General features: G+C 47.2%; 10 protein-coding genes across 10 annotated transcripts; 4 read left to right on the top strand and 6 right to left on the bottom strand.

Moving 5' to 3' along the window:
* Nucleotides 1-31: 31 nt before the first annotated feature.
* LY89DRAFT_732670 (uncharacterized protein) lies at nucleotides 32-2,025 on the bottom strand (the record flags this gene model as incomplete). Its single annotated transcript, XM_018219714.1, has 5 exons — nucleotides 32-794; nucleotides 844-959; nucleotides 1,021-1,271; nucleotides 1,323-1,844; nucleotides 1,890-2,025. 5 exons carry the CDS (start codon nucleotides 2,023-2,025, stop codon nucleotides 32-34), a joined length of 1,788 nt encoding a protein of 595 aa, XP_018072322.1.
* Nucleotides 2,026-2,611: 586 nt separating this feature from the next.
* LY89DRAFT_732669 (uncharacterized protein) lies at nucleotides 2,612-4,707 on the bottom strand (the record flags this gene model as incomplete). Its single annotated transcript, XM_018219713.1, has 2 exons — nucleotides 2,612-4,279; nucleotides 4,345-4,707. 2 exons carry the CDS (start codon nucleotides 4,705-4,707, stop codon nucleotides 2,612-2,614), a joined length of 2,031 nt encoding a protein of 676 aa, XP_018072321.1.
* A 1,531-nt stretch (nucleotides 4,708-6,238) lies between these two features.
* On the bottom strand, nucleotides 6,239-7,517 carry LY89DRAFT_668169 (uncharacterized protein; the record flags this gene model as incomplete). Its single annotated transcript, XM_018213026.1, has 2 exons — nucleotides 6,239-6,260; nucleotides 6,343-7,517. The coding sequence occupies 2 exons, from the start codon at nucleotides 7,515-7,517 to the stop codon at nucleotides 6,239-6,241; spliced, it is 1,197 nt and encodes a 398-aa protein (XP_018072320.1).
* A 366-nt stretch (nucleotides 7,518-7,883) lies between these two features.
* On the top strand, nucleotides 7,884-9,585 carry LY89DRAFT_683935 (NAD(P)-binding protein). Its single transcript, XM_018214782.1, has one exon. The coding sequence runs from the start codon at nucleotides 8,115-8,117 to the stop codon at nucleotides 9,438-9,440; it is 1,326 nt and encodes a 441-aa protein (XP_018072319.1). The 5' UTR covers nucleotides 7,884-8,114; the 3' UTR covers nucleotides 9,441-9,585.
* Nucleotides 9,499-10,619, bottom strand: LY89DRAFT_732666 (SET domain-containing protein; the record flags this gene model as incomplete). Its single annotated transcript, XM_018219712.1, has 3 exons — nucleotides 9,499-9,555; nucleotides 9,608-10,362; nucleotides 10,418-10,619. The coding sequence occupies 3 exons, from the start codon at nucleotides 10,617-10,619 to the stop codon at nucleotides 9,499-9,501; spliced, it is 1,014 nt and encodes a 337-aa protein (XP_018072318.1).
* A 210-nt stretch (nucleotides 10,620-10,829) lies between these two features.
* Nucleotides 10,830-12,926, bottom strand: LY89DRAFT_781080 (acyl-CoA dehydrogenase NM domain-like protein). Its single transcript, XM_018222447.1, has 7 exons — nucleotides 12,505-12,926; nucleotides 12,373-12,451; nucleotides 11,882-12,325; nucleotides 11,797-11,832; nucleotides 11,318-11,747; nucleotides 11,171-11,267; nucleotides 10,830-11,127 (listed from the first exon to the last, which is right to left on the bottom strand). The coding sequence occupies exons 1-7, from the start codon at nucleotides 12,549-12,551 to the stop codon at nucleotides 10,968-10,970; spliced, it is 1,293 nt and encodes a 430-aa protein (XP_018072317.1). The 5' UTR covers nucleotides 12,552-12,926; the 3' UTR covers nucleotides 10,830-10,967.
* A 211-nt stretch (nucleotides 12,927-13,137) lies between these two features.
* On the top strand, nucleotides 13,138-18,836 carry LY89DRAFT_781079 (uncharacterized protein). Its single transcript, XM_018222446.1, has 5 exons — nucleotides 13,138-15,697; nucleotides 15,748-16,209; nucleotides 16,260-16,424; nucleotides 16,490-17,402; nucleotides 17,515-18,836. The coding sequence occupies exons 1-5, from the start codon at nucleotides 13,471-13,473 to the stop codon at nucleotides 18,509-18,511; spliced, it is 4,764 nt and encodes a 1,587-aa protein (XP_018072316.1). The 5' UTR covers nucleotides 13,138-13,470; the 3' UTR covers nucleotides 18,512-18,836.
* A 116-nt stretch (nucleotides 18,837-18,952) lies between these two features.
* On the bottom strand, nucleotides 18,953-20,110 carry LY89DRAFT_668165 (PGAM-domain-containing protein; the record flags this gene model as incomplete). Its single annotated transcript, XM_018213025.1, has 3 exons — nucleotides 18,953-19,140; nucleotides 19,191-19,683; nucleotides 19,889-20,110. The coding sequence occupies 3 exons, from the start codon at nucleotides 20,108-20,110 to the stop codon at nucleotides 18,953-18,955; spliced, it is 903 nt and encodes a 300-aa protein (XP_018072315.1).
* Nucleotides 20,111-20,725: 615 nt separating this feature from the next.
* On the top strand, nucleotides 20,726-21,515 carry LY89DRAFT_732662 (uncharacterized protein; the record flags this gene model as incomplete). The annotated part of the gene is made up of 3 exons (XM_018219711.1): nucleotides 20,726-20,776; nucleotides 20,832-21,354; nucleotides 21,406-21,515. The coding sequence occupies 3 exons, from the start codon at nucleotides 20,726-20,728 to the stop codon at nucleotides 21,513-21,515; spliced, it is 684 nt and encodes a 227-aa protein (XP_018072314.1).
* Nucleotides 21,516-24,008: 2,493 nt separating this feature from the next.
* On the top strand, nucleotides 24,009-25,227 carry LY89DRAFT_717602 (uncharacterized protein). Its single transcript, XM_018218358.1, has 3 exons — nucleotides 24,009-24,234; nucleotides 24,287-24,791; nucleotides 24,848-25,227. Exons 1-3 carry the CDS (start codon nucleotides 24,046-24,048, stop codon nucleotides 24,997-24,999), a joined length of 846 nt encoding a protein of 281 aa, XP_018072313.1. The 5' UTR covers nucleotides 24,009-24,045; the 3' UTR covers nucleotides 25,000-25,227.
* Nucleotides 25,228-25,575: the final 348 nt, after the last annotated feature.

The raw sequence follows: 25,575 nt of genomic DNA, 5'->3' as shown, positions 1-25,575 counted from the left end.
TCGACTCCACTTCGGTCTTTTGTGGGGTCTCCTACTCTGCATACGTCTGAACTTCTGCAGTTTGCGTAATAAAATCATCCCAGACCCTCTCAGCTAAATTTCCACACCACTCCTCCTCCCACACTGCTCTCCTTAACGTCTCCTTCAGCCGCTTGACATCCCAAATATTCATCTCAGCACATAATCTTCCAACCTGACTCACGAACCACCACCTCTCCTCGCTTTTCGCAGCCACAGCGCCAACCCAGAATATCCAAAGCAGCCAGATTCTCCTCTCTTCATCACTCTCCCACCATTCTACGATCCCAAGCTGTTCCAAAGAATCTTTCAATCTTAATAACATTGATTGAACAAGCTCCGAGCTTGTTGGGATGAGTCTGATTGATAGGTAAAGGTACAAATGAAGCGCCGTTCTCAGCGGCAGAGACTCGAACACAAACCCACAATTCGAAAGCGCCAACGAAAAGGAGTCTGGGGTAGAAGATGGAGGGTTGAGTGCGAGGAGCGAGTATTCCGTATCGTAAATTAGATTGCTTGCGTGCATTCTAACCGATTTGGGGAGAGAGGGTGTCTGGCTTGGTGGGAGGAGGCGTGTGAGGGTGCGGAAATTGTTGATGATTTGGATGATAGGCGAAGAGCTTCCGAATAGATGAGAGGGCTTAAGGATGTATAAATCTGGGTCTGATTCTAGAATTCGAAGACTAGGGGATGAAGTTGGTGAGTTTGGTGGGGTTGAGGGGAGGCGAGGGAAGGAAGGTTGTATGTTCCAAACATTTGCGAAGCAGAAGTCGGACCTGATTTAGTAAATAGGGGGATCAGAATAAAGTTCAATTTGATGCGTACCATGTGACTATCCTTCGAAAAACGCCTGAGAGACTTGGGGGTCCACCACGAGTCTGGATCATCTGTTTGAGGCCTTGCATGTGCATTTTGGATAAATCATATCTTCCATTAAGATTCTAAGGCCCAGTCAGTGGTGCATCGAACCACATGAGAAAGACAACTTGCCTCTTTGTTGACGAGCATTGCCACAGCAGCTATTGTAACGTCATCGAAGATAAAGTTGTTCTCAAGTCTCTCATTGATAATTCTGAAAGCCTCGCTTCCATGATACAGAGAGATTGGCGAGTCAACCAGACCATACCATATGTCACGATGCAGCGAAACAAGGTAGAGTATAGAGTGAAACAAAGCAGGATCCGTCTTGACAAAGGAGAAGAAGTTGCTTTCTGCGTTGATAGCTACTGAATTCATGGTATACTCCGTGTTATCTAAGTTTCAATCAATCTGAGAGCACGAACCAGATAGGAATGAGAACGTACAATGTACAAGGAGATTCTCGCTAAGTGGACCAAGTCTGATAGCTAGGGTATCGAATGGATCTATGGACGAGGTACTGGGTGAGAAGATTCGCGGAAGTAGATCGTCCCTTTCGATCGGCTGCCATGCTGTAACACGGGCGAGTGAACTAGGAGCCCAGGATCCAATCGTTGGGAGTGACTCTTCGTTAGCAGAAGGACTTTCATCATGCGACAACTTTGTGCGACGGGCAAGGATTGCTTTCGTTTTCGTCTTGTGCGACCAAGTATCTAATTTGAATTTGCCCTTGTACCGAGAAGGTTCCTCCAATTGAACGCTCTCAACAGTTTCAACGATACCGGTCGTTGCTTGCCGATTTTGTTTTCTAAGATAATCGTTCATAGCCTGTTTCCTGACTGTCTTCGACGTTTGGCGAGTGGTAATCATGGTGGGCTGGCTTGTGAGCGTGACAAACTCGAATTGTTTGACATCCCGGCGTGAGAGATTTGACTCAGCCATACTTTCACGATGCTTGAGTATGTTGACTGTTCTTGATGAGTAAAGTTACCTGAGAGAAGTTGGGGACTTACCACTTCTTTCAGTCAACTCGGGTCCGGTGACAGTTGCATCGTCGATCGAGGGACTATTATTGGCCTTCGCTCTCCTCGGCAATCGCTGTCGTATATGCGATGATTGCATTCTCGAAGTTGCGCTTGAGTCTGGCATGGTAGAGTCCCCCCAGTGGCACGTGTAGCTCAACGTTCCGTTTCTCCCACGGATGGCATCCGGTTTCTCAGACTAGTTAGTCGTGACCTCGGTGTGCATAAAATATCGGATGTCTTCTTGCCACAATGACAAAGCTTAGATTATTTCTTTCATGACTTATGTGTTGAGATGTTCGGTCGTTATCCGGGTGTGATTATGAACTCGAAATGTTTATGCGTCGTGATTATAAATGCAGTTACTGGAAGAGGGAATTCTGGGGATAGATTTAGCGAGTTCGGTAGGCGTTGACAGGGACAGGTCACTCATCGCCTCGCGGAGTCCAATTAGTCACTCTCCCCCGGAGTGGAGGAAAGCGGCGTCTCAGAGCAGTAATCCGAGCCGCAAGTTTGTGATATACGGCGGTAGATACGGTAGGCGAGCCTATCTTGGCTGTGGTCTTGGTTGTTTCTCTATTTTGAGATTTGTTCGCTGTCGGGGACGATCACTGGCTATGAACCAGGAAATGAATAATAAAATGCCCTCTGCATTTGTTCGATCTATCAATCTTGATACCATGTAGTTTTCAATCCGCTTACAGATAAACTTGTCATTCCCAACCTTTCATCCATTTCTCCAACCATTCCCCTTTGATAGGCCCAAGGTTTCGCAAAGCATCGCTTGCATCCTGGCTTTTTCCAGTGATCCACTTGCTTTTTTCTCTTTTCATCTCTTCTCTGCAAAAGTCCAACAGTTGAAAAGCAGGATTACGGTCCAACGCATCTCTGAGATCATTTCCACTGATGCTCTCTTGACTTTCTATGTCTTCCCTCACAAGTGAAAGCCAATTTTCAAACGATACTTTGTCAATCTGCCTCGCGCCATTCTCCGAATTTGCGAAAGACACGGCTTTGGTAATGAAAGGGAGGAGTTCTTTCCATTCTGCAAGACTTGGATTGAGCAGATTGTATACATCAGCAGCACAAGAGGAGGCGCTTTCAGACCCATTCGGGTCATGTGGTGCATGGAGGGGGACTCTAGTGAGGCTCACCAGTATCCTTGCTAGAATGTCAATCGGAATCCAGTCGATTTGATCCAAGCTGGGACCGAGAGACTTAGGTATTGCTCCGAGGTAGATGGAGGACCTCACCAAGCTAGGAAACCACTCAGATCTATTCCATTCTCCTTTTCCATACAGGGGTCCTGCTATCTGGCCAACTCTTGCTATTTGTGTCTTCAGCGAAAGTTTCTGAGCTGCGTAGCCTAAAATGCGTTCGGAAAGATATTTACTTTGACCATATCCCGTAGTTACTGGGGCTGACGAATCCGTAATGACTGCCTCTGGGATAGGAGAGCCACGAAACTCGGACGCTGCACTGACTGAGGAGACAAACAGTATAGGAGGTGAGTGCGACGCACAGGCTGCAAACTTGATGAAGTTTATCACGCCATCGAGTTGTGGAAAGAATGAAGATAGGGCCAGTTTGAAGTTGACAGGCCACGCATTGTGCACGATGTTTGTGACATCTTCCAGAAGCGAATGATATATCTCAGGTTGCAGGCCGAAATACGGCTCAGAGTAGTTTGCTGTAAGAAACGTGACCCGCTTCGCCGGGAACTGGCTCACCAGGGATCGCGAACTATTCCGCTTGGTCTGAAATTTTGAGGCAGAATTGCGATTCAAACAGAATATATGTTCAACTTCCGGCGTTTGCAAAAGATCGTCCAAAAGATGTGATCCCAGAAGCCCAGTAGACCCCGTCAATAGAAATACTTTCGTGTGAGGTTCTGTACGAGGAGGTAAAGCAGGTTGTTCGATATCGTCGACACGGGCCTCGTAGATTTTCAGGATAGTAACGATATTATGTTGTAAGTTTTCGGGGCCATTTAGCAGAGAAGTCGGCCTGGCCAATGAATCCGTCTGAAGGTACTGTGCGAGCAGTGATATAGAGGGATACCCATAGATCACATCGACATTCCATGTCGGGTTGGCGAGAGTTGTCTTTAGATCTCGAGCTAACAATAAAGCTTGCAGAGAATCCATGCCGTTGACAAAGAAATTGTCTTCCTGCCCAAACACTCGTCCAGTGATTTCCCATGCCGCCCTCGTTAGATACAAAAGTACAGCGTCGTTGTCCAGAGGGCCAATTTGAGTCCCAACCTCGCCGCTGACATATACTTCATCAGCAGTTTCGTACAAGGCATCAAACTCCTCTGCATAATGTTTCAGAGCTGTTGCTCTTTGAATGGTTCCTTTGGGGATCGTGGCAAAGGCTTGCTAGGGTCTGTGAATATGATGTGGGACTTCGTGATTCTGGCATGTGATGGATAGTTTTTATTGACATATTTGATTGATGGCCAGATCTTCTCGACGACTTCAGATCTCTTAGTAGATTGTAACATGCTCTTGTCGACAAGTTCTACCAAAAGGACCGCTTGAAAGCGCTGAGACCCTGCGATGAGTGCTCCAGCGACTTCGGGATTCTGGGAGAATATGTATTGCTCCATACTGACCGGATTGACCTTTTCGCCCGTCAAAAAGACTATGGTGTCGTCTGCTCGACCAACGTGACGCCAGAGATTTGGCTCCGAATCATGACGAGCATAGAGATCTTTCGTCCGATACTCGTCATAGTCCGGAAAAGTCGTGAATATCTGGTGCTGACGTTCTTTCCCGTGCTTTCTGACGATGAGTAACTCATACATGTCTGCTGCATGATGCCGAAACTCTGCGCCCGAGTCGGGATGGAATGTGAGCTATTTCCAGTCTCCCTTAACATCATATTCAATTTTCCGAATGAGTGCAATACTAGCCCCTTCTGTAGTGCCATAGTAGTAAAGCTGTTCCGAGTGGGGGTGGGGCTTGATTTGTGTGCAACATAGTGACGAAGCCATTGTGAGACAAATGATAGAACTTTGAGGGTTGAAATGTGGAATTTCGAAGAAAGAGTGACTTTCTGGCAGCTCTGTCCCCATAAGAAATATGCCAAGAAAACACGGAAAGCTCTACCACATATCAGGTCAATAATCCATGACCAAAGACTCCCGTAAGAAGCAGTGACAGGTTTTTTGGGCTCTGAACAAGGGCAGGATCCTGCATGTGCTGCATTTAATTTTCTAAGTTCGAGCTGGTTGGTGCAAGGACAACAATCCTGCTATTGGCAATTACGTATGGCAACTGTTGGGGAAGCACCTTTCGCTGAATCGTTAAATGGACTAGAACATACATGAGGTGAGATACCGCCGAAAATTTCAGAATTTGGACCAGGAAGCTATTCATAATATCCATGGAACATTATGATCTTGAAACCTGACCTCCATGCATTGCACCATACCTCGTTCAGCGGGAATTTTTTGGTTTACGATTGGTAACCAATTCAAGTTTTGTGATTTTAGTGTTATAAAATAATTACTCATTTAGTTTTACATGCAAAGAAATAAAATCAAATTAAATACATAAGAGGAACATATACTGAAAAATGACATGCTATTAAATCTTGGTTTTTCCTATACAAGCTGCTTGGAAGATTTACCCATGAGTAATGTAGCCGTTTAATCCAATTCCAGGTACAACAAACCACCTTATCCGCACTTGAGATAGGTTCCCAATTCCGACCAACCACGGCAGTTGTTGGAACTCTTCAAGAGCCTTCTTATCGGCTTGTTGGCACTCCTGGTCGATCCGATGGGTTGCTCGCGAAGCAATATTATATTATGGCCTGCATGTCCTCTTGCGTCCAGCAAATCTCCAACTGCATATTGAACTGCAATCATTTTCCCAATTGAAATGCAACAATTGAAATGCAACACCGTTCCCAAAGAGACGGTAGCGGCTTGACATCGCATGGCTGCCTCGCAGCACTTTACCCAACATGCAAACATCTTCGACTTTGTTCTTGCATACTCTTGCATGCTCTTTGATTGTTCTGGGCTTTCTTTCCCGTCGTATTGCCAACCTCCAACCTCCCGCTTCCTGCTTGTTTCCTTGTTCCCTCCGGGCGATGTCTACCTAGTCATTCAATATGCGCGTTCTTCTACAGAGGATGTCAAAGTAGATCTCAGGCACTATGGCCGCCTACCTAGACCCCGAATCGCCTCCGCTCATAGCCTTAGGAGATGTGTCGTGCTTCCTTTAACAAGTACATGCTCGAGATGGCATGTATTTGTCGATGAATGACAACTCGAGGCACCACGTAAGATTTTACTGGGATATTTGAAGAAAAGCCTCTTGGTATTTTCAAGGGCCGACAGGACAAGGACTGGTCGCCGAAGTCAGTTTAGATGTAGACATGATGAAGAGGCGGCTCTTACGTTGTGAAGGGTGCGATGACCCTAACTCACTCTATCAATGATTTGCTACCCATCTGTACAATCCATTCATTAACCCCATCGACACCTTTGTACGTAACCAGCATCAGCAAGCCCAACTCATCTACATCTTCCAATCTAGCTTTGCCTAGTATCTCGTCTAACTCCATTCGCTGCACATCTAAGCTCTTTTGTGCTTCCATCACAAGTCTCCAATGAACAGCACTACCTGCATCCCACAGCTCCTTCCCTGCTGTGAAAGACAGCTCCGTGACCTTCTCGACATAAGTGCAATACCCTTTCTTCAACACCGAGTACATAGCCGATACCATACGACTGACGATCACCGTCCTCTTCACACTCTCTTCGAACACCCAACTTTCCCAACTTTTCTCGATCACATAACCAGCATCGAATGACGCATTGTCTTGATCCTCGACGACGATACCAGTTCGCAGAGCAAGACGATCCGTCCAGTCATTCAGTACAACTTCTGCTTCTTCTGCATCACCTCGTGCCCTCACATCTCCATCAAATAGTCTGATAATTTGGAAGATGACCAAGGACTGCACACAAGATAGATGTTCCGCCACAGCCCAATTCGGCATAGGTTGCAACAACTTTGCAATCATCGACGAGATAACCTCCCAGACCACAGCTCCATTTGTCTCATTCTTGGCGAGATAGAGTGAGCAAGCCGAAATTGCATCTTGAAGAGGAGAAGAGATAGTCGGAGAAAAGAGCAGCGGATGAATGAATGGCGTTCTGGTTGTCGTTAGGAGGAGTGTAGGGTAAGATCGAAGAGCTTTGATGATCCAAGTAGCACGAGGTCTGTCCATAGTCCCTATTCTTGGAAGTGGAAGTGGATCATGTAGTAGCTGCATGTCGTACATATCGAGGAAAGTTTCGTCGACGTCGAGCATGGGATTTATTTGCCGAGGGAAATCGGTGGGTACTGAAGAGTTGGGATAGTCCAAGAGAGGCTGTGAGAGGCCATTGGTCTCTGGCCTAGACACTACTGGTGTATCGATCGATATTTCGGAGATGGGAGGTCTTTCCATCCTTGGCTTGACAGAGCCCTTGTATTCGCAGAGGATTGATTTCCCGACACACTGTGTGCAGATAGGAGTTCGTCTGTCACAGCGACGCTTAGCATTTGCACAAGCTATGCATGATTTCTGTCTTGTCTTAGTTTTCGGAGAAGACATTATTATGACTCTGGTTTCATCGAAGGATTCGCTTTGACGCAGCACAGTATTGTGGCAGATGCTGGCCTCCAGACATTTGGTGTTCAAGACCTTTGGCCTATGGACGAGACATGAGAGACATGCGATATATCAATCATACTGGATCGAAAGGAGACCATAACTTGATAGATGTTAGGCAGTGTCAACATCATTAAGATGAAAGCTACAAGCTGGTGATGGAAATCCAGGTCAAAATTCGGAATGCGGGCGCTGGAGCCACACCCCGCTATTTTCAAGGAAAGGGCCCTTAGTGGCGGAGTTGCGGAGTTTGAAATGTGAACACTTACACTACGGACTTTCACTGCTGATCATTCCTTCCTATATACATCCTCTCGTATTATTGCAAACCCCGAAGCCTACGTCTTCTGAGGAAACTTTCCGCATAGCTGATTCATCGAAGGACTTTCTCACTCGCGGCGGCCATCGAGAGCTATTCGCCTTCAACGAAATTTTATATAATGGCAGCTTTCTCCGATCACAGGGGACAAACAAATCATCGAAGACTATCTGGTGCACTCGAAATTCTACTTGCAGTCCCACACCGTTGAACATCACAGAATGTCTATCGTACCAGAACCAATAGCGGCTTGCCTCACAGCTATCAACCAAAAGTCCAGCAGCGCTTTCATCACCCCATTCACCCAAGACGCCATCCTCATCGACGAAGGACGAACAGACAAAGGTCGAGACGCAATCCAAGCATGGTGCGAAAAGGCTCTCCTCTCCCACAATGCCACGATCAAAATCCAACAAACGATCACGCAGCAAGATCGGACCATCGTAAAAGTAATCATGGACGGTGATTTCGTCGAAGATTATGGAATCACTGAGCCCTTCACGCTATACTTCTCCTTCCAGATAAAAGACAACAAGATCCATCACCTCTTAATCACACCCTGGGATTCTTCCAGACCGAGCATGAAAGCCGTTTATCTCGATAGAGCAAATGCAAATGATCCCATCTCAACCGTCAAGATTGCTCCTCGACCGCAGCAAGATCCTCCAGAAGGTTGGGTCCGAGTCAAAATACAAGCCGTAGGCCTCAATTACCACGACATCTTCACCATGAAAGGCCACGGCATGCACCCCTTAACCTTTCCCCTCATTCTTGGCTGCGAAGGTACCGGGACCCTTGCAGAAGGAACTCCAGTCCTTCTGTACCCTTGCATGGGCTCGCCAGACTTCAAAGGCGACGAAACGCTTGACCGGACTCGAAACGTCTTCAGTGAACTTACGAATGGCACGCTGGCCGAGTACGTGAATGTCCCTGAGAGGAACATTGTGGTTCGACCCAAGGAGTTGGAGGTCGAAAGTGCTGCTGTCTTGGGAATTGCGTGGTTGGCGGCTTATCGAATGCTAGTCACGAAGTCGGGATTGAGGGCTGGACAAACGATGTTGGTTCAGGGATCTTCTGGGGGCGTGTCGAGTGCGTTGATTCAGCTCGGTGCTGCGGCTGGGATGAGGGTTTTGTGTACTGGTCGTACAGCGGCGAAGAGAGAGTTGGGGCTGAAGCTCGGTGCTGAAAAAGCGTTTGAGGCCGGACAAGAGTTGCCGGAAAAGGTGGATGCTGCGTTTGATACCAGCGGTGAAGTGACTTGGGAGCACTCGATGAATTCCGTCAAGACTGGAGGCACGATTGTAACTTGTGGTGGGCATGGTGGAAGGACGATCCCGGTTGATGTTTCGAGGGTATTTGTTGAGCAGATCAATATTCGAGGATCGTATCTTGGGACGCTTCAAGAGTTTCGATATCTCATAGATTTTGTTGTTGCCAAGTCTATCAAGCCGCACATTGGACTTGTGGTGTCGATGGACGAAGCAGAAGTTGGATTTCGAAAGATGTTGAATGGAGAGACCGCAGGCAAGATCGTCGTCAGGATGTGATTTAGGGGCGGCGAGAATCTCTATTGTGTCGTCGGCGGAAGTAGCTTCATCATCTCAGCTATGCTGAGATCATCGACATATTCGATCGCTGTGAAAGATTCCAACGAATCCACTTCTGCTAATTGGTGAATGTCCAGCTCTTTAGCAGCCCAATCTTTAGCTTTAACCAAGTCGCCTTTCTTTTCATGGAAGACTGCAGCAAAGTGGTAAGCTTTTGCCAAATAATCCGCCAACTCCTCTTCCTCAATCATATCCACAAGACTCATAGATTTAGACAGCATCCTCTCCGCACTCTTCTCGGACAACCCATCCAAATGAACCTTCTGCTCCAGCACCTCAATAAAATCCGCAATCTTGACTCTCTTCCTACTACTCTCCACCGACTGACATGCATCACAACCACAAGTAAACCCATACTGAAACAACCTCGCCTGCCTCTCCTTAGTCGATTTCGTCAACGGTATATACGAAACCGTAACCTCCTCCCCCCTCTCAATATCCCTAAATGCATAAATAACCCTCTGATTCCGCTTCATGCTCCAAAAGTTCCCCGAATTCGGCCGACACGAATGATTGATCCTCGCAATCTTGGGAAAGATACCCACATAGTCGTCGCCCGTGTTGTAAGCATTACTCCTCAAAATCGTGAGTAGCTTGCTTTGATTTTCTTCCGTGGGGAATCTATGTTCGTGTAAATCGAGGAATTCCTGCTGTTGAGCAGGGGAAAGGGAGTGGAAGGCGTCTTCGACGTTGGTGAGCATGTCTGCCATGCGGAATCCTTGGCCGGGAACCATTTCGGGCATGGGGACTGAGATGAGTGCTTCTTCGATGATGATTTTGGTGCGCCGAGGTAATTTTCTGTTCGCGACTACTCCGAATCCTTTCCCAGGAATTGGAACAACGTCGTAGACAGATGAAGATGCTGTGATCGATCAGTAAAGTGTTTGTTGATAGTGGGTCATGTGACCAAGACTGACCTTCCGTTGGAGCTTCTCTCAGTGGCAGTATCTCATGCTCTTGAAACACACCGCTGACTGGGAATTCTGCACTGCAAAGATCTTGATGGACGAGCAGAGGATTGAGGTAAAGAGGATCACACGCGGCGGTGATCGATACAAAGCTCAGAATTAGCCCGAGGAAAATCACAAGCAGTTCGCGATGGGTGCTGCAGGGTGCCATAATGAAATCACAACCGAAACAATGATCTCGTAAAATAGAAAAGTTCTTGAAATTCTTGGCAAAAAAAGTATTCAAGGTTGAGACTTCAATCGCGGGGTGAAAGTCCGACAAGATGAAACTCGTGTATCATAAATCTGCCCACAGCGTCGTCAGCTGGGATGATCCCCGGGGTATGGAGTGCCTTCCGGCCAGCAGTCGAACATATGGAAACTGGCAACTGGCAATACCTCCAAGACAGGAGAAACTTCTCATGAAGACGTGTGCACAAGATTTGGCAGCGGTGTTTTCGGTCGGCAATGAGCAATCGACTGTCGGTGCTATGTAATACTAATTTTCCTTCTACTGCAGCTACAGTTTCGCCTTCTTCGCTGCAGCACTCAATTTCAAAGCTTCACGAACACCAAGGTCAAGCAATACATCTTCGGAACCACCCGGCACAATCAATGTTGGAATGGCTCGTGCTATTGATTCGATTCTTGCTCCTTGTCCCGTTTTGGTCAAGCCAAGTCTGAAAAGTTAGCTCCATTCCTTACGAGAAGAGAATTTCTTACCCTCCCATAAGTTTCTGGCTTTCATCCGCGATATATTTTGCTACGATACCAGCCTGTACTTTCAGCAAAGCTGTTGCGCCGCCCAACACCTTCGACCCTGTACTCAATCAGCAGGTGTTCTTGTTCGATTGTACTCATATCGCGTACCTTCGGCATGGCTCATATTCTCCAGCTCATAAATCAAAGACTCGATCCACGACTGAAGACCATCGATTTGTCTCGCCATATGTCCAAATTTATGCCTGACAACTGGCTGCTCAATCAACGTCTTCCCAAAGGCTTCGCGCTTCTGACACCACGTCATCGCATCCTCAAGACATATCCTCGAGCCTCGAAGTGCTTGGAATGCAATCCATAATCGCTCGTGGTTGAAGTTGCTCATGGTGTATTTAAAGCCACCGCCTTCTTGGCCAACAAGATATTCGGCGGGTACTTTCACATCTTCGAATGTGACGTAGGTTGTCGCTCCCATGCTGCTACCTCCAATCTCTATTTTTCTGGGTTTCAGACCTGGGAGGCGGGGGATGAGCAACATGGACATGCCTGATGCTCCGGCACCACCTGTCCTTACAGTTGTCTGGAAAGTTCGTCAACGTGGCAGCGATACCGAGATTCACAGTACTAACCATGAAATAATCAGAGAATATTCCGTTGGTGATCCAGTACGACGAAAGTCAGCTAGGATCCAGACATCATTTCTGGATTACTTATCTTTTTCTCGCCATTGACAATATAGTGCTTCCCATCGGGCGTCTTCTCAGCAGTCGTTGTGATGTTCCTCACATCTGACCCCGCAGACGGCTCCGTGATAGCAAGACATATCCTCTTCTTTCCGCTTAGGATCTCAGGAAGAATCTTCTTCTGCAAAGCTGGGGAGGCGTATTGCTTCAACGGCGGTGCGCCAACAACCAATCCGATGAACTGGCTCGAGATACTCGATGCTCCTCTAAACAACTCGTCCCAAAGGATAAAATCATGGAACCCATTCCACTCTTCTGCTTTGATCCCTGCGGCGATCGGATAGTGTCCCCATTCTCGAGGAATGCGGTTTCCGAACGCGATTGGGACAAGTAGTCCATCTCGAGCACACTTCTCATAGACGTCGTCCGGGATCTTGCCAACCTTTTCCCATTCTTCTTCATTTCCGACTACATTCTGAGCAAGTCTTCAGTCAAGATCTTGTTCCAGTGGAGCCCACTCACATCTTCGGTCCATTTTCTGACCCAGTCTCGAAGCTTGACATATCTTGCGTTGTAGTATGGAGATGGCCTCCCGGAATACCTTTTTATTGTCAGCTCAAATCCCATGCAGTCATGTGACAGCCAAACTCTCACCATGCTGGATCAGCCCACGGGCTAGTGCTACCAAAAGCTTTGGGCATTTTGTTGTTTTCGTAGGGGTTCAGTGTCTCTGCAGTCAAATATCATCGAATACCAAGAGATAGAACAACAAATCGTGAAGGTTTTCACACAATCTCGACACCGGCTATCTCATCTCTAGCCGAGGTGAACTCTCTCCCAAAGCATTTGTCGACGTGCAACAGATCTGGATTGCGACTTGCGACAAAAGATGCGATGGTTCACATTGATGGCTCGCTTACTGAACGACCCCGCATTTCGGGGTTCGGGAGGAAAAGTCGTTTGCTTCTGACACGCCCTTGACGGCTATTCAGACGGCTACGGCTACTTCGGTATCTTCACCGGATGGATGTCTGCATGCCTCAAGCAAAACAAAAACGGTAATCGGTGATCATCTGTTATCTGCAGTTGTCTTTCGATTAAGCTTATCACTTCAAGATATAAATAGAATGGAAGTGGGAGATCCTTCCCAAAGCGAGGTAGTGTTGCACATGGTCGCCAAGCCTGCGCTGTGGCTGTGTCTCATTTGCCTGCAGTGTCAGCGGAGATCACGGAAAGATATCTCCTGCAGGCCAAAAAGCTCTCGTTTCAAGCTTCATGTCTGCAGCTGCCCCAGACCGTGAAACGAATGCGGGAGAGCACAGCCCCGACGACATGCTACTTTATTCTATCCTCGCCAATGAACGGTCTACATTCATTACTTGGACTTGTGATTATTAAAGCTAAGAGGATTATGGATCTACACTGTACCCATCGTGCATCAGCTTCACTAAAGGAAGCTAGTCTGATATGGAGGCTCAGCGTGCATTCCTTCAATGTGACCATGCTTCTTTCTTCATTGGTACATCTCAGCGTTACACAAAGCTCGAGGACGAACTGGAAAGGTGAGCAGTCTGAAGTATCGGTGACTGCTGCACGAAAACGATACTATCATGTTATGACATGTCAATGGAGGATGTGAGAGCTGGAGGCCCATCGGGAAGGCCAAGTCTAGGGAACAGACGACAAACCATCCCCAGGAAACCCGTTGGGATCGAACGACACGATACTCTCAGCGTTCCCTCCGGATACACCTTCGATGTTCGAGGGCATGAGGATGGGGCCTCTTTCGTATCGCGACTTTCGACGCAGTCCAGTGGAGGATTCTACGGTCATGGGTTCATCTCAACTTTCAGTCCTGATACCGGGTATCATGGTAATAATATTGGGGAGCAGGACATTCCGCTCATGGATATCACACCGGCGACTCCACGACATGGGACATCTGATAAAGACTCGATACCTCCAAGCAGGATAGACCCTCTGTCCGATTATTTTGAACAGAACCCAGACTACCTAGATGAGAGGCCCTGCGACTGGCTTCCCGCAGCGCTGAGATGGCCATTCATGACTATTCTCTTACTGGTTTCTTTCGGGCTTGGAATTCTGGTCTTGGCCCTTACTATCGTGTCTGCAAGAAACTCGGGACTGGGCTCGGACCAAAACACATCCATATTCTTGTTCGGATGGCGCTTCACTCCAACTCTGTTTGCAGTCATCTATACGTTGCTTCTGATGGCCATGGTTGGCGAGATCAAAAGAACCGAACCGTATGCCAGACTTTCGAGACCTCAAGGATCATCTGCAGCATCAAGCTTGTTCTTCAAACCTAGAGCTTTCTGGTTCGATCCTTTTGATTCGTTTAGCAAACAGAAGAACGATAGAATTCGAAACTGGACATTGTTCTGGGCGTCCATTGTTTACATCCTTGGTCTCTTGATCGTTTCGCCCTTCTCTGCTGCTTTACTTAGTCCTGCCGAAGTCCTGATCACTCAGGATGCTCAATTCTCAAGACTTGCGACCTCAGCGGCCAGTCCGATGCAGCTGTCAACGGATGATTCTGTCTTTTTCAGAACCATCTCGAGCATTATATTGAACACGACTACATCTGCCTGGCTCAGCAACAACTATACTGTGGTTCCGTTCTGGCCTTCCAATCTGCACTCCGTCCCTTCGGGTGCAGCCCTTTCTGCAAATGAAGAACAATGGGTAGGTAATACTACTGTCTTCCAGACCTCTCTTCAGTGCGACACAATGAACCTCAAGCAATTCTCGAATTACTCCCTCAACTCCACCGCACAGTATAATGCCTCGACGATCGTAACGACAAATCTCACATCTTTCGTCCTCGAGTCAGAGGATGGCTGTTCGTTTGGACTTTCGGGTCTCACTCCCGAGTATGATGGGACTGGGGTGATCTGGTCGACTGGAGGTGGTTGGTGGGCAGCAGCACCAAACTTCTCTTACCCACTCCTATGGGGAGCAGGCAACGGCTCTGCAGCAGACTTTACAACAGAAACCCCCATTGCAATCAACTCGAGCAGTCAATGCGGAAACAGGACGATGTTTTTCTTGGCTACTCCAGAATCCGTTCAGCCATATCAAGCCAAAGGGTACATCTGCAGTTCCGGATACTATTCTGCCATCCTTCCTGTCACTGTTTCGAACACAGGTACCTCTTCCTCTTTTAAATTCGACGAACAGCAATTCAACCGTACGAAGACGCCAATACCTGCCAATGTCCTTAACCTAACAGACTTCGAGAACACTTTCTTGAGTCAGAATTGGTCAACGAAATTTCAACCGCCCGACTCCTCAACCAATCCTGTGATGACGATCCGGCCTGGTATAGGAGGACCTCTGATCCTTGTTGGAGCTCAGAATGGCTTCGATATCCCAGCCATGATTGCGAATCCGAATCTCGTCGACCAGGGTAGACAAGTTAAGCAGAGACTACTCGGTGAAAGCATGCAACCAATCTTTCAACAGATCGGCACTCAACAAGCTGAGGATATTCAAGGACAGATTGGTGTTAATGAAGAGAGAATCGTTGTCAGTCTGATTATTGGGACGTTGTTGACAGTAGTACTGTTTATGTCCACCTTCATGATTGGACTGGTCGTGTACTTCACCCGTCTTCGCAAACGTCCACTCAATCTCTACCAAAATCCAACCTCGACAGCTGCGGCAGCATCACTTATTCGTTCGGAACCTTCTTCAAGGTCAATCTTCGAAGGTTTAGATCGCTCTTCGGAAGATGCTATGCTCAGACAACTTGATGGATATGTGTTCTCGCTGAGGGATGGGGTCCTTTATTCGTACCACGTCAAAGACAACTTCCAAGAATCAAGTAAGTACTTTACTTGGTTTCTTATATGAATACTGACCATTGTGATCCAGAGTTCGATACAAATTCAGTCAATGAAAGCTCCAAGCCTGAAGACTGGCGCCCCAAAGTCCTCAGAGGATGGCTTTTGGCCCTGTTGCTGTTTCTGCTCGCAGCTCTAGTCATCACACTTGCAGTTCTTTACGCTAAATTTCATACCTCGGGAATACATCAGTCGTTTCTAGTGTCTGGCATAGATTTCAAAATCGATAACAGATCACTGGAAGCACTTGCACCATACTCTATCATCCCAACCCTCATCGCCGTTGGGATCAGGCTTTGGTGGGGCTCAATCGATGAGACTTTTCGGAGACTTCAACCTTATGTCTCAATGGCCCACAATCAGTCCGAGAGCATGAAAATGACTGTCTTGTCATACGTTAGTGCTCCGTTGGTATGGGCTGCCGTTAAAGCCGTTCCTTATCGTCACTGGCTTCTGGTCATCGTTGCAGCTGGAGCATTTCTGTCTGAGATTTGTAAGGGTCCTGTCTTTTTAATGACATTCACCACTAATCACATTGGCAAGTCACCATTGGCATGTCAGCCCTGTGGGACCGAAACCCTGGCTTTCGTACGTACAACAGTACTTTAGCACGTACTGTAGAATTTAGGAGTGTTCCAGCAATTTTTGAAGTACCACCACCTTCGCCGCACGGTTACGATGCCAGTGTTGATACCCAAAATGCCAAAGGTATGCCTTGATTCTGTATTTGCGAGTACAATGCGCTCTGGAATAGGTTAGTTGACATGGAATAGGAGCTCTGACAAATGTCTTCGGCAATCTCTTGACTAGCTGGCTTTACGCTGCCATCAATGAAGGTGCTTATAACACGACTCCCTCAGCATGGATGAATGACGACTGGGCCTTCATGCCTGCCGAAATCTCTTCCATATCAATCTCATCCCAATCTGTCTCGTCCTCTGACAATGCTCCTGTCGCTGGGTCTGCCGTTAATGCAACTTTCGACACTCCAGCGATACGAGGCAGACTTGAATGCAGTCCGCTCGATATGTCAAACACATCTGCTTGGTTATATACCTTAGACTTCACCAACAAAACTGCCTGGAACTCGACGATTCCTTCGGATCTCAAGACTGGCTACGAGTTGAAACTTGGACTTGCTATGAATGAATCCGTGGGCGACGGAAAATATACGTATTGGGACGACGATAGTCCATACTTCAGTTTCTTTGCAACAGACTATCGCTTGAAATGCTGCGGCAATGAGACAAATGGGACAGTCAACGAGGCTTCTGTCGGATACTGGTCGCTACCTGCAGATAGTATGCACCAAGGGATCGTGGTGAAGTGGATTACCGGCCATCCTTACGTATCGCAGTTCAACGATTCGACTGGTTCCGATTATCTCAGTCCCGGAGAAGGGTACGGAGCACACTTACACTGGGCCTGGAAAGACGTGCCGAAAGTTACAGCTCTGAATTGCACACCTGTGTTTGAGACTGCTAATGCAAGCATCACCGTCGATGTCTCGACTGGTATTGTGCAAAATTATACTATCAACGATACACCTCGTCTCGATCCAAATGCATGGGCGTATAACTATGTCCAACTCAACGTCTCAAAGGGGGTACCATACAATGCCACGATGTATACGGGTTCTGGTTACGAGGTCAAGCCCGGCAGCTTTGTCAATAACGTGACAGTCAGGTGAGTAAACTCTCTTCGACTCGTTCTCAATTTTCACGCTTTTTGCGCGAATCGCGCAAAACGCGAGATCATTACTTTCAATCCCCTTTCTACTTCGGACTAATAGTTGCAGCTATGGCTACCTGTTCCACGACGCTCTCCTCGGTGCCGCCAATTCAGCACTGACAGGAAACGACCCCATGGCAGCCTCTGTCACCGCCGAAAACCTCTCAGACCGAACCTTCAACTTCCGCCTCCCTGGTCTAAACGTAGACTTCATGTCCTACGTCTCCTTATCCCTCGCCAATAACACCGCTTCCCCCCTCCTCGACCCCAACACCCTCGGCAACATATCAAGCACCGTCTTCTCCATGTTCTTCAAACATTTCGTCCACTCAAACGTCACCACGAATGCAGGCATGTACATGAACGGCTCTTGGGGTCTACAACCGCGCGGCGCTGTCATACCTTCTGATCTCGGCCCAACAATATCTAGTCTCTCGAAAGCATATCTCCAAGATAATTTCACAGCTTCAAATACACCTCCAACCATAACCACCACCATCTCCACACGCATCCAACAACTCGATCTCAGTCCCGTCGCGGTATTCCTCTGTATATCAATCCTCTGTTTCCTCATGCTCACTACAGCTATCGTCTTAGGCTGGCATAGAAAATATCTCCGTCTCTTACCCAGAGATGTCGATACCCTAGGTAGCATCCTAGGTTTCGTGTACGCGAGTGAGAGGTTACTAGCTAAATCCAACGATAAAACTGCCCTAGAAACAGACGCTGGCAACACGGAAATGGTGCGGATGGGCTGGTTTGAGAGTAGAGGGAAACGGAGATGGGGTGTAGAGATTGTGGATAGGCCGGTGGGGTTGAGGAAGCCTCCTAAGCCGGTGAAAGTCCCGAAACTTCCAAAACCCCCGAGGATGCCGAAGCCTCCCAGACCGCCAAAGGTACCGAGTGAGAGGAAGAGGAAGAAGGATAAGCAGAAAGCGGTGGAGAGGATCGAGACTGGGTATCCGATGCCGGGGATGGCGAGGGGTGATTATGAGGAGGTGGGTTCGGGTGTTGATCTTTCGGCTTGGCAGTTGAGACCTGCGAGGGCGGAGAGATGGGCTTAGGCTGTTGTTGAATAATATTGCTTCAATGAAAGAAAGATGCTTCTTTAATCTAATTGACGGTCTTCGACAATGGGAAAATTTTGGAAGATTGTCGTTTCACTGTCCTAGGGATTGCGCATCTCTGTACGCGTCTTCAGTCTATTGTCCTATTCTCGAAGCAACATCAAGCCTCTTGGAAGCTTTGAGCTAGATTAGGACTCTTGGTTTCAGTAATCTCAATGGCAATGTCCGTCCTGAATCCAGTCTCTCTGCCCCTCATAAGTCATTTCTTCGGAACAATACTTTGCATCACACTTCGACGAATTAAGAGGTTGCCCAAGAAGTGTTTTGGTTTGAATCATTTGTAGTAGAGGACTTGTGCCTCCCCAATTGTAGGTTAGCCCAAGCCGCACTATATCCAGATCTTCCATCCCAATATCCCACCAAAAACCGTTGTTTGCTCTACTTCTTGCCTAACCACCCCTCTCTCTCCTTACTCCACTGGTTGTCCTTCAAATTGACGGCTTTGATACCCCGTAGCTCTCCAGGTTGGCCGTATATCTCCCGAAGCCTCTCTAGCTGTTCTCGCTTAATAAGCTTGAGTCCGTCCCAGCAGTAGCTCAGAATCCCACCATGAAGCTTTGGGCAATCTAAATTTGGTCAGAATTTTGAACCCCAACAAACTTTGTTTCCAACTCACCTAGTGCAAGCGTAGAGTGGATCACGCTGGAATGTGTTACTATCGCGATTTCAACGTGCTTGCCCTCGTATTGTTCGTATAATTCCTGAACACGCTCCACCAGATCATCCCACCGCCCATCTTCTGAATCGCTATCGACGCTCTCCTTGATCCTTACATCGTTATAATCCTCAAGCAGTCCATCCGTGATGGCGATCTCGCCAAACGTTTCCTTGAGTTTGGCTATGCTGTCACCCAAGCTGGAAGGGTGTTGTCCGAAACTTTGAAGCTCCTCCCGTAGCTCCAATTTGATCCCCTTTTCAATTGATGCCTCGAACAATAGCAATGCTGTCTCAATTGTACGACGGAGAGGAGAGCACAGGATGTGTTGGACACGCCTTATGATAGGTTCCATCTCGCTACGTTGTTCGATACAGTAGATTTGACCGTTTCTGGTGAGCTTGGGGTTTCGAATTGAATAGTCTGCATCCTGATTGAGGAGCTTGTGCACCGCCTGGAATTTTGAACACAGTTAGCCATTGCCCAAGATCCTAAGACTCAGAGGTTGGGCTTGTTATTCGTCTGAGTGTCTGAGTATCGCAGTGTCGTCGTATCTTTGTAGACGCGCGAAAAGGAAAAGGGAGAAATTTTTTCAGCCATTGACTTCGAAAGCCCATACTCTATATCCCCAAGGAGAGCTTTTTCTTGGGAATACTGACCTCAGCGTGACGCACGAGATGGATAACGAATTCAGGGCGTGGTATGGTAGCCATTGGTACGGAAAGGGGTAGCGACGGGATTTCTTCGGGATTCGTTTCGGTGTATGATGGGTTTTTGGAGGTGCAGAAATGGTTGAGGAAGCATCCTGTAGCGGAAGTCAAATGCCGGCTGCTGTTTGCACAGATTGGAACATGTATCGCAGGGCCGACATGTCGCTGCATGTCGGGTCATGATATGGTATAAGACACCCACAGATTTAATTCAAGCAATTCCCTACACTCCATAGTCTGTACATCAGGGCTTCAGCTAACCATCCGAAGTCCACTTTCACAAACTGTTCGAAACATATCACAGTACCTGTGCCTGGCACATTATAGCAAGATCGTTCCGGATTTGGAGACAAACTTTGACTTCCATGTATGATTCAAAGAGCTACTGTTGCCCTCAATGAGCTTACATATGCTGGTCTGTGTATTGAGACAGTTTCGAGTACCGAGACAGGATGTCTTGGATGCCATTTTCAGACCGGAGTCTTTCTGAGTTACTGGTCGAGGCTTCTGGTTATCGCACTTCCAACAAAGGCGCACTCATCATGAAACGTTTCAAAATTCTTCGAGGCCTTGAAGATATCCTACTGTTCACCGAGTCTCAGCCACTGTCTACCCTACTCTAGAATATGCTTATACTGCTACAGAGGTATATAATCAACGCGTGTGGAGCATTGAGAAGAAGCAGCAAATCATTCCTATCATCATACTTCTTTCAATATTGTTTTCTCAAAACTCAGAATCCAAAGAACCAAGTCAATCAACAAAGACAATAAGATTTCATCCGAAATGGAAAACGCTACGCCTAACATTATTGTGCATTTCATGCGACATGCAGAGGTAACGTTACCCCCTCTTGGAATAACTTGTCCATCTCACTGACAAGGAATACAAGCCAGCACACAAGTGCGGCGGCATAGATGACTTAACAATGCTGGACCCAGACATCTCTTACAACGGCCGTCTGCAATGCCTGGCCTTCTCTTCCGCAATAGCACCCGACCTCGAACAACACGTGACGCACATCTTCTCATCTCCAATGCTTCGCGCACTCACGACCACCTGTATCGCTCTCTGGCCTCTGCTCCGTAAAGGTCTTACCGTCCATGCGTTACCCGAGTTACAGAACCTAGATATGGGACCTAGTGGAACTGGAATGAATGTATCAGATCTCGATAAAGAATTTACTGGGAATTTCGGATTGCTTGGAGGGAAGGACAGGAAGAGTGTTGTTGACGTGAAGACTTTTATGGCGAAGGACTGGAATTCGAAAGAGACGGGAAGTTGGAGTACTCCTGAGGTGGAATGGAGAGTGGATTATATGAGGGGGTTCTTGAAGGGATTGTTGGCCGGGAGAGAGAGGGTTGAAGTTGTGATTGTTAGTCACGGGAGCTTTTTGAGGAAGTTGGTCAATGACGGTATGCGATTATTCCAAGTATTTGGAAAACACTAACTTTGTGCCTGTTTAGTCAAGTTCCAAGATGTTGTCCTCACTAGTTGCGTGTTTGGGGAAGATGGCAAGTTTGAGGAGATCAGTCAAGATAAGCTTGGAGACTTGAGAAAGCAGATGAAGGAATGATTGTTAGAGCGTCCTCAGAGTGAAATCGGTCAATGAGGATAAAAGTCAGGGACTGGAGCTTGGTACCGACAACTTGCTGCCGTTTTGACGTCTAGCTATTCAAGTAATTACTTATTGTCATTGTCAATTCACATAAACCTCTTATTCACTACTGAAATATGTGGACCTCATGGAGCCTGACCCTGAACTTCGACATACGACCACTAGAGAAACCTTCCCCGTCCGTCCTCTAAAACATAGCGAAGACAAATCCTTCAGAATCTTTCTAGTTTTGATTTTGAAACTTGTCTGCATCCACAGGAGGTCCGAGTAGTTGGAGCATTTCACGTGATCTTGGTGCCTAGAAAAAGAAAAGCCACACAAACGCAGAGTTCAGATATTAATTGGCCTCGAACGCATCATGATAAAACTCCGGGGGCTCACTGTAGTACAAGAAAATGTGAGTAGTGTCACATGACGCACCGCTGCGTTTGCATTGATCGTAAGAGGTTTCTTGGTCTAAATTTCTCATTAGTTATCAATTCTATTACTGCATCAAACCTTATTGCTGCTTGACTTTGTATACAATCGTCCTTGAAAACTCTTGTGACTACCATTTCACGCTCTTCAAACCCTACCTTGTTCATCCCGGCTCTTGGTGAAACCATTTCCACAACTCAGCTTCCACAATACTCTCGCACCTACGATGTCTTTTTCAGAAATCAAAACAGCTCTTGCGACAGTATGTTGCTCGGAAGTTCGCGCAACTCTTGCGCCAGTAAAAGAACACCCGCGTCTGATTGTGCATCTCATGCGCCATGCAGAGGTAAGTCTCTATCTTCGGGTACAAAAGCTCAGAAGACTGAATCATTTCAAGGCCGAACACAAGATCGAGGATGATCCATCCACATACGAAGCCATTCGAGACCCGAGATTGACCGCACGCGGGATTGAACAATGTCGGACTTTTGAGACACAATTCAAGGACGAGCTCAAGCATATAACACACATTCTATGCTCCCCATTGACTCGGACGATTATGACAGCACTTGGAGCTTTTACTGGAGCTGAACACTATGGTTTGAAGATAATCGCGCTACCCGAACTTCAAAACTTTGACAGTACGTCTAGTTCTGCGCTTGTTCTATATTCCTATCCGGAGTCGAGATCTTTTATACCACCTTCGGGATCTACCCGTCAAATAACTATGTCCTAGCTCTTTAAAGGGATAACTCGGCTACTAGAACTCTGTCAATAGTGCGTACTGATTTGTCTATAGGAAGACCCAGCGGCAGAGGTCTAGACTTGAACAAGCTTAAGGAGACATACCCCGAAGAAAAATACCCGATCGATGTAGCCACGTATGGCAGAAAGGATTGGAACGAGAAAGATCGAGATAAATGGCGCTTCAGAGAGAGTGAATGGCGAGTTGAACACATCAAGGGACTTTTGAAAGGCCTCCAGGTTGGTGGTAAAGGCAGCCTCGTTGAGGTAGTCGTCGTTAGTCATGGATCTTTCTTGAAGGAGCTTTTTCCTTATGGTAAGTTGGTAACAACCCCGAATCCCACTTGCCACAGAACGCTAATATGTACCCTTTGAAGCTGAATACAAGGCTGTCGAGCTCAACAGCTGTGTCTTCATCGACAACGACAAGCTCGGAAAAGTTGAACATGATGAAATAGACGCAATACGCCGAGCATCAAGGAATTCCTCGATCGAAGTTCAAGTCGATCTTTCTGATCAAGGGCATCCCCAAGCTCCTGATCAGATCGCCATTCAGGATCTCTTTACATCTGCTGAAGATGTAAAGCCTCCCCGGAAGAAACCAAAATCGTTACCGTAATTTAGCATGTTCGTGTCGACAACGATGCATGGAGTACAGGAAAGACGGGCTAGAGACGATCTCTACAACAAATATGCGTAGCATGGAAGTGCCAAAAGTATGTTGGTTTATCGAATGTATGAGTATACCTATTGGTGCCTGACTTCCATCTTTCCTCCGCTTCTTTTTTCGTTCTGAGAGTGATTGTGTCAGTCGCACGCACTTCAAAACTTTTGATAGTGCCATATCAAATGTCTTCAATTCAATCACTGTGTATACTGAACAACACTGTGAACTGGCGGTTGACAACTTTGGAAGACATTGCAAATGAAAGCTCGACCTCATCACATGATCCGGGTCACGGGACAACACTTGTCAAATTTGACTGTTCAAGAGCAGGAGTCCTGTAGTATGATACGGGATCAAAGTATTTCTAACTAGGACTCATTCTGTGTTGCTTAGTGATGATACATTAGCGCAAGTCCCCGAGATATAAAGTATTCTGCGATGGTCACGACGAGTTCTCCCCCTGTTATCATCGGGCCTCATCAGGCCGCAAATCAGTGATGTGCTGTACAACTCTCATCCATTCATTCAAGATGTGGGCCAGCTGCCACATCGCGTGATACTCAACGTCGATATCGATGGGTACTCAACAGCTATCCCCAACATTGCCTGACGCTCCCGCATATCCGCTTTGCTGCGGGACGATCAGGCACGCGAGCAAAGATGGCCAAGGCGAAACAGAAGAAAAACAAAGGTGCAGCTCCGGAGAAAGTGGAATCGAAGCCTCAGAGTCCTAAGATCCGTCCTCTTTCATCAGCGCTGGTACCAAGAACGAAAACACACAAGCCCAGACCACTTTCAGTGGCATCGCCTCCAGCTCGAGTCATCGTTCATCTCATGCGCCACGCGGAGGTCCATCTCCTTCTTCTTGTGTATCACTTCATTGACCTAACGAGTCATATAGGCCCAAAAGAAGACTGACATCTTCGGTCCCAAGCTCAGGGACCCGTCTCTTTCTGACGTTGGAAGAGCTCAATGCTCGACCTTCGTTGAGGAGTTCAAGGATCACCAGAGTCATGTAACGCATATTCTCTGCTCTCCAATGAAGCGAGCAATCAATACTGCTGTTGTTGCTTTCCCAGACGTGGTGGGAAAAAGTCTCACAGTGTATGCTATGCCTGAGCTTCAGAGCCTCGACAGAGGTCCTGGAGGCATAGGGGCAAGCTTCTCGAGGCTGTCAAAGAAATACCGTGTTAAGGAAGGGGAGATGCCGAAAGTTGATGTGACCACATTTGGTCGTAAAGGGTGGAACGACAAAGAATATGGGGCTTGGAGTCCATCCGAAGCTCATCGAAGAGTTGACTTCATCAAGGGCTTCTTGAGGGGTCTTCTTGCTGCTGCCACAAGCAAGATCATTGAAGTTGTTATCATCACTCATCGTAGCTTCTTGAAACAGTTATGCAGAAGTGGTAGGTTTCCATAAGTTTCTCCTGCAATATAACATGCCAACTTACTTCAACCATAGCTAAGACCGGCTTCATGGTTTTTAGCACATGCGCGCTGTTTCAGGATGGCGAGCTCAGGCCAATTGGAGATCGTGAATTGAAGAAACTGAGGGATGGCGAGTCGTTGAGTTTGGAAGTTCCTGATGAAGGTCCCAAAGAGGAGAATGGGTAGCAAGGCAGATTAAGAGACTAAGCGGATCGGATGCGTTCCTGTTTTCTTTCGCACTTTCATTTTACAGTGCTGGTATATACATAGGACAGTAGCCATGTGGCTCAGCTGGAGTTCAGGACGCGGCACCACAGCACCACTTCGGAATGAAGCCTGGGATTTAGGGACGGAAAGACATAGTCACTGATGGCAGGATGTAGACGAGCGAACTTATGATAGGCTTGTTAGTAGGGTCGCTTCATACATATACATATACATATGTCATTCATTCAGCCCTCATAAAGTCTTGCTATAATCGCTTCATCGATGGAAGAGATACTATAAATGCCTGAACTGTGAATCTCTTCCAAACCATGATCAGAAACTGTGCTTGAGGTACTGCCAAATGGGACATGCTATGAGATTCGGAATCAGTTTGGATATGTCTCTTAATTTGCCTCTTCAAAAATGTGGACATACCTTTAATTCATGATAGGACTACCATATTGCCTAGGCTTGTAAGGTTTCGCCTTCTCTTCTTTTCGGTGTTGGTTGTTGATGTCGCTTTCCTCGCTTGTGCTCGCTTACCTCCTAACTCGA

Source organism: Mollisia scopiformis (genome assembly GCF_001500285.1).
Source record: "Mollisia scopiformis unplaced genomic scaffold LY89scaffold_10, whole genome shotgun sequence".
Classification (NCBI taxonomy): Eukaryota; Fungi; Ascomycota; class Leotiomycetes; order Helotiales; family Mollisiaceae; genus Mollisia; species Mollisia scopiformis.
The sequence above is the reverse complement of the archived record's forward strand: the minus strand, read 5'-3'. Positions and strand labels throughout refer to the sequence as shown.

What these genes read in the sequence shown, in the direction of transcription:
- LY89DRAFT_683935 (XM_018214782.1), top strand. Translation starts at nt 8,115, where the DNA reads ATGTCTATCGTACCAGAACCAATAGCGGCTTGCCTCACAGCTATCAAC.
- LY89DRAFT_781080 (XM_018222447.1), bottom strand. Translation starts at nt 12,551, where the DNA reads ATGCCCAAAGCTTTTGGTAGCACTAGCCCGTGGGCTGATCCAGCATG. An exon ending in TCAGAAAATGGACCGAAGAT is followed by an intron (nt 12,326 to 12,372) that starts GTGAGTGGGCTC and finishes AGACTTGCTCAG; the next exon opens with AATGTAGTCGGAAATGAAGA. An exon ending in GAATATGAGCCATGCCGAAG is followed by an intron (nt 11,268 to 11,317) that starts GTACGCGATATG and finishes GATTGAGTACAG; the next exon opens with GGTCGAAGGTGTTGGGCGGC.
- LY89DRAFT_781079 (XM_018222446.1), top strand. Translation starts at nt 13,471, where the DNA reads ATGTCAATGGAGGATGTGAGAGCTGGAGGCCCATCGGGAAGGCCAAGT. An exon ending in AGCATTTCTGTCTGAGATTT is followed by an intron (nt 16,210 to 16,259) that starts GTAAGGGTCCTG and finishes CACATTGGCAAG; the next exon opens with TCACCATTGGCATGTCAGCC. An exon ending in GTCAATAACGTGACAGTCAG is followed by an intron (nt 17,403 to 17,514) that starts GTGAGTAAACTC and finishes TAATAGTTGCAG; the next exon opens with CTATGGCTACCTGTTCCACG.
- LY89DRAFT_717602 (XM_018218358.1), top strand. Translation starts at nt 24,046, where the DNA reads ATGGCCAAGGCGAAACAGAAGAAAAACAAAGGTGCAGCTCCGGAGAAA. An exon ending in ATCTCATGCGCCACGCGGAG is followed by an intron (nt 24,235 to 24,286) that starts GTCCATCTCCTT and finishes CGAGTCATATAG; the next exon opens with GCCCAAAAGAAGACTGACAT. An exon ending in GAAACAGTTATGCAGAAGTG is followed by an intron (nt 24,792 to 24,847) that starts GTAGGTTTCCAT and finishes CTTCAACCATAG; the next exon opens with CTAAGACCGGCTTCATGGTT.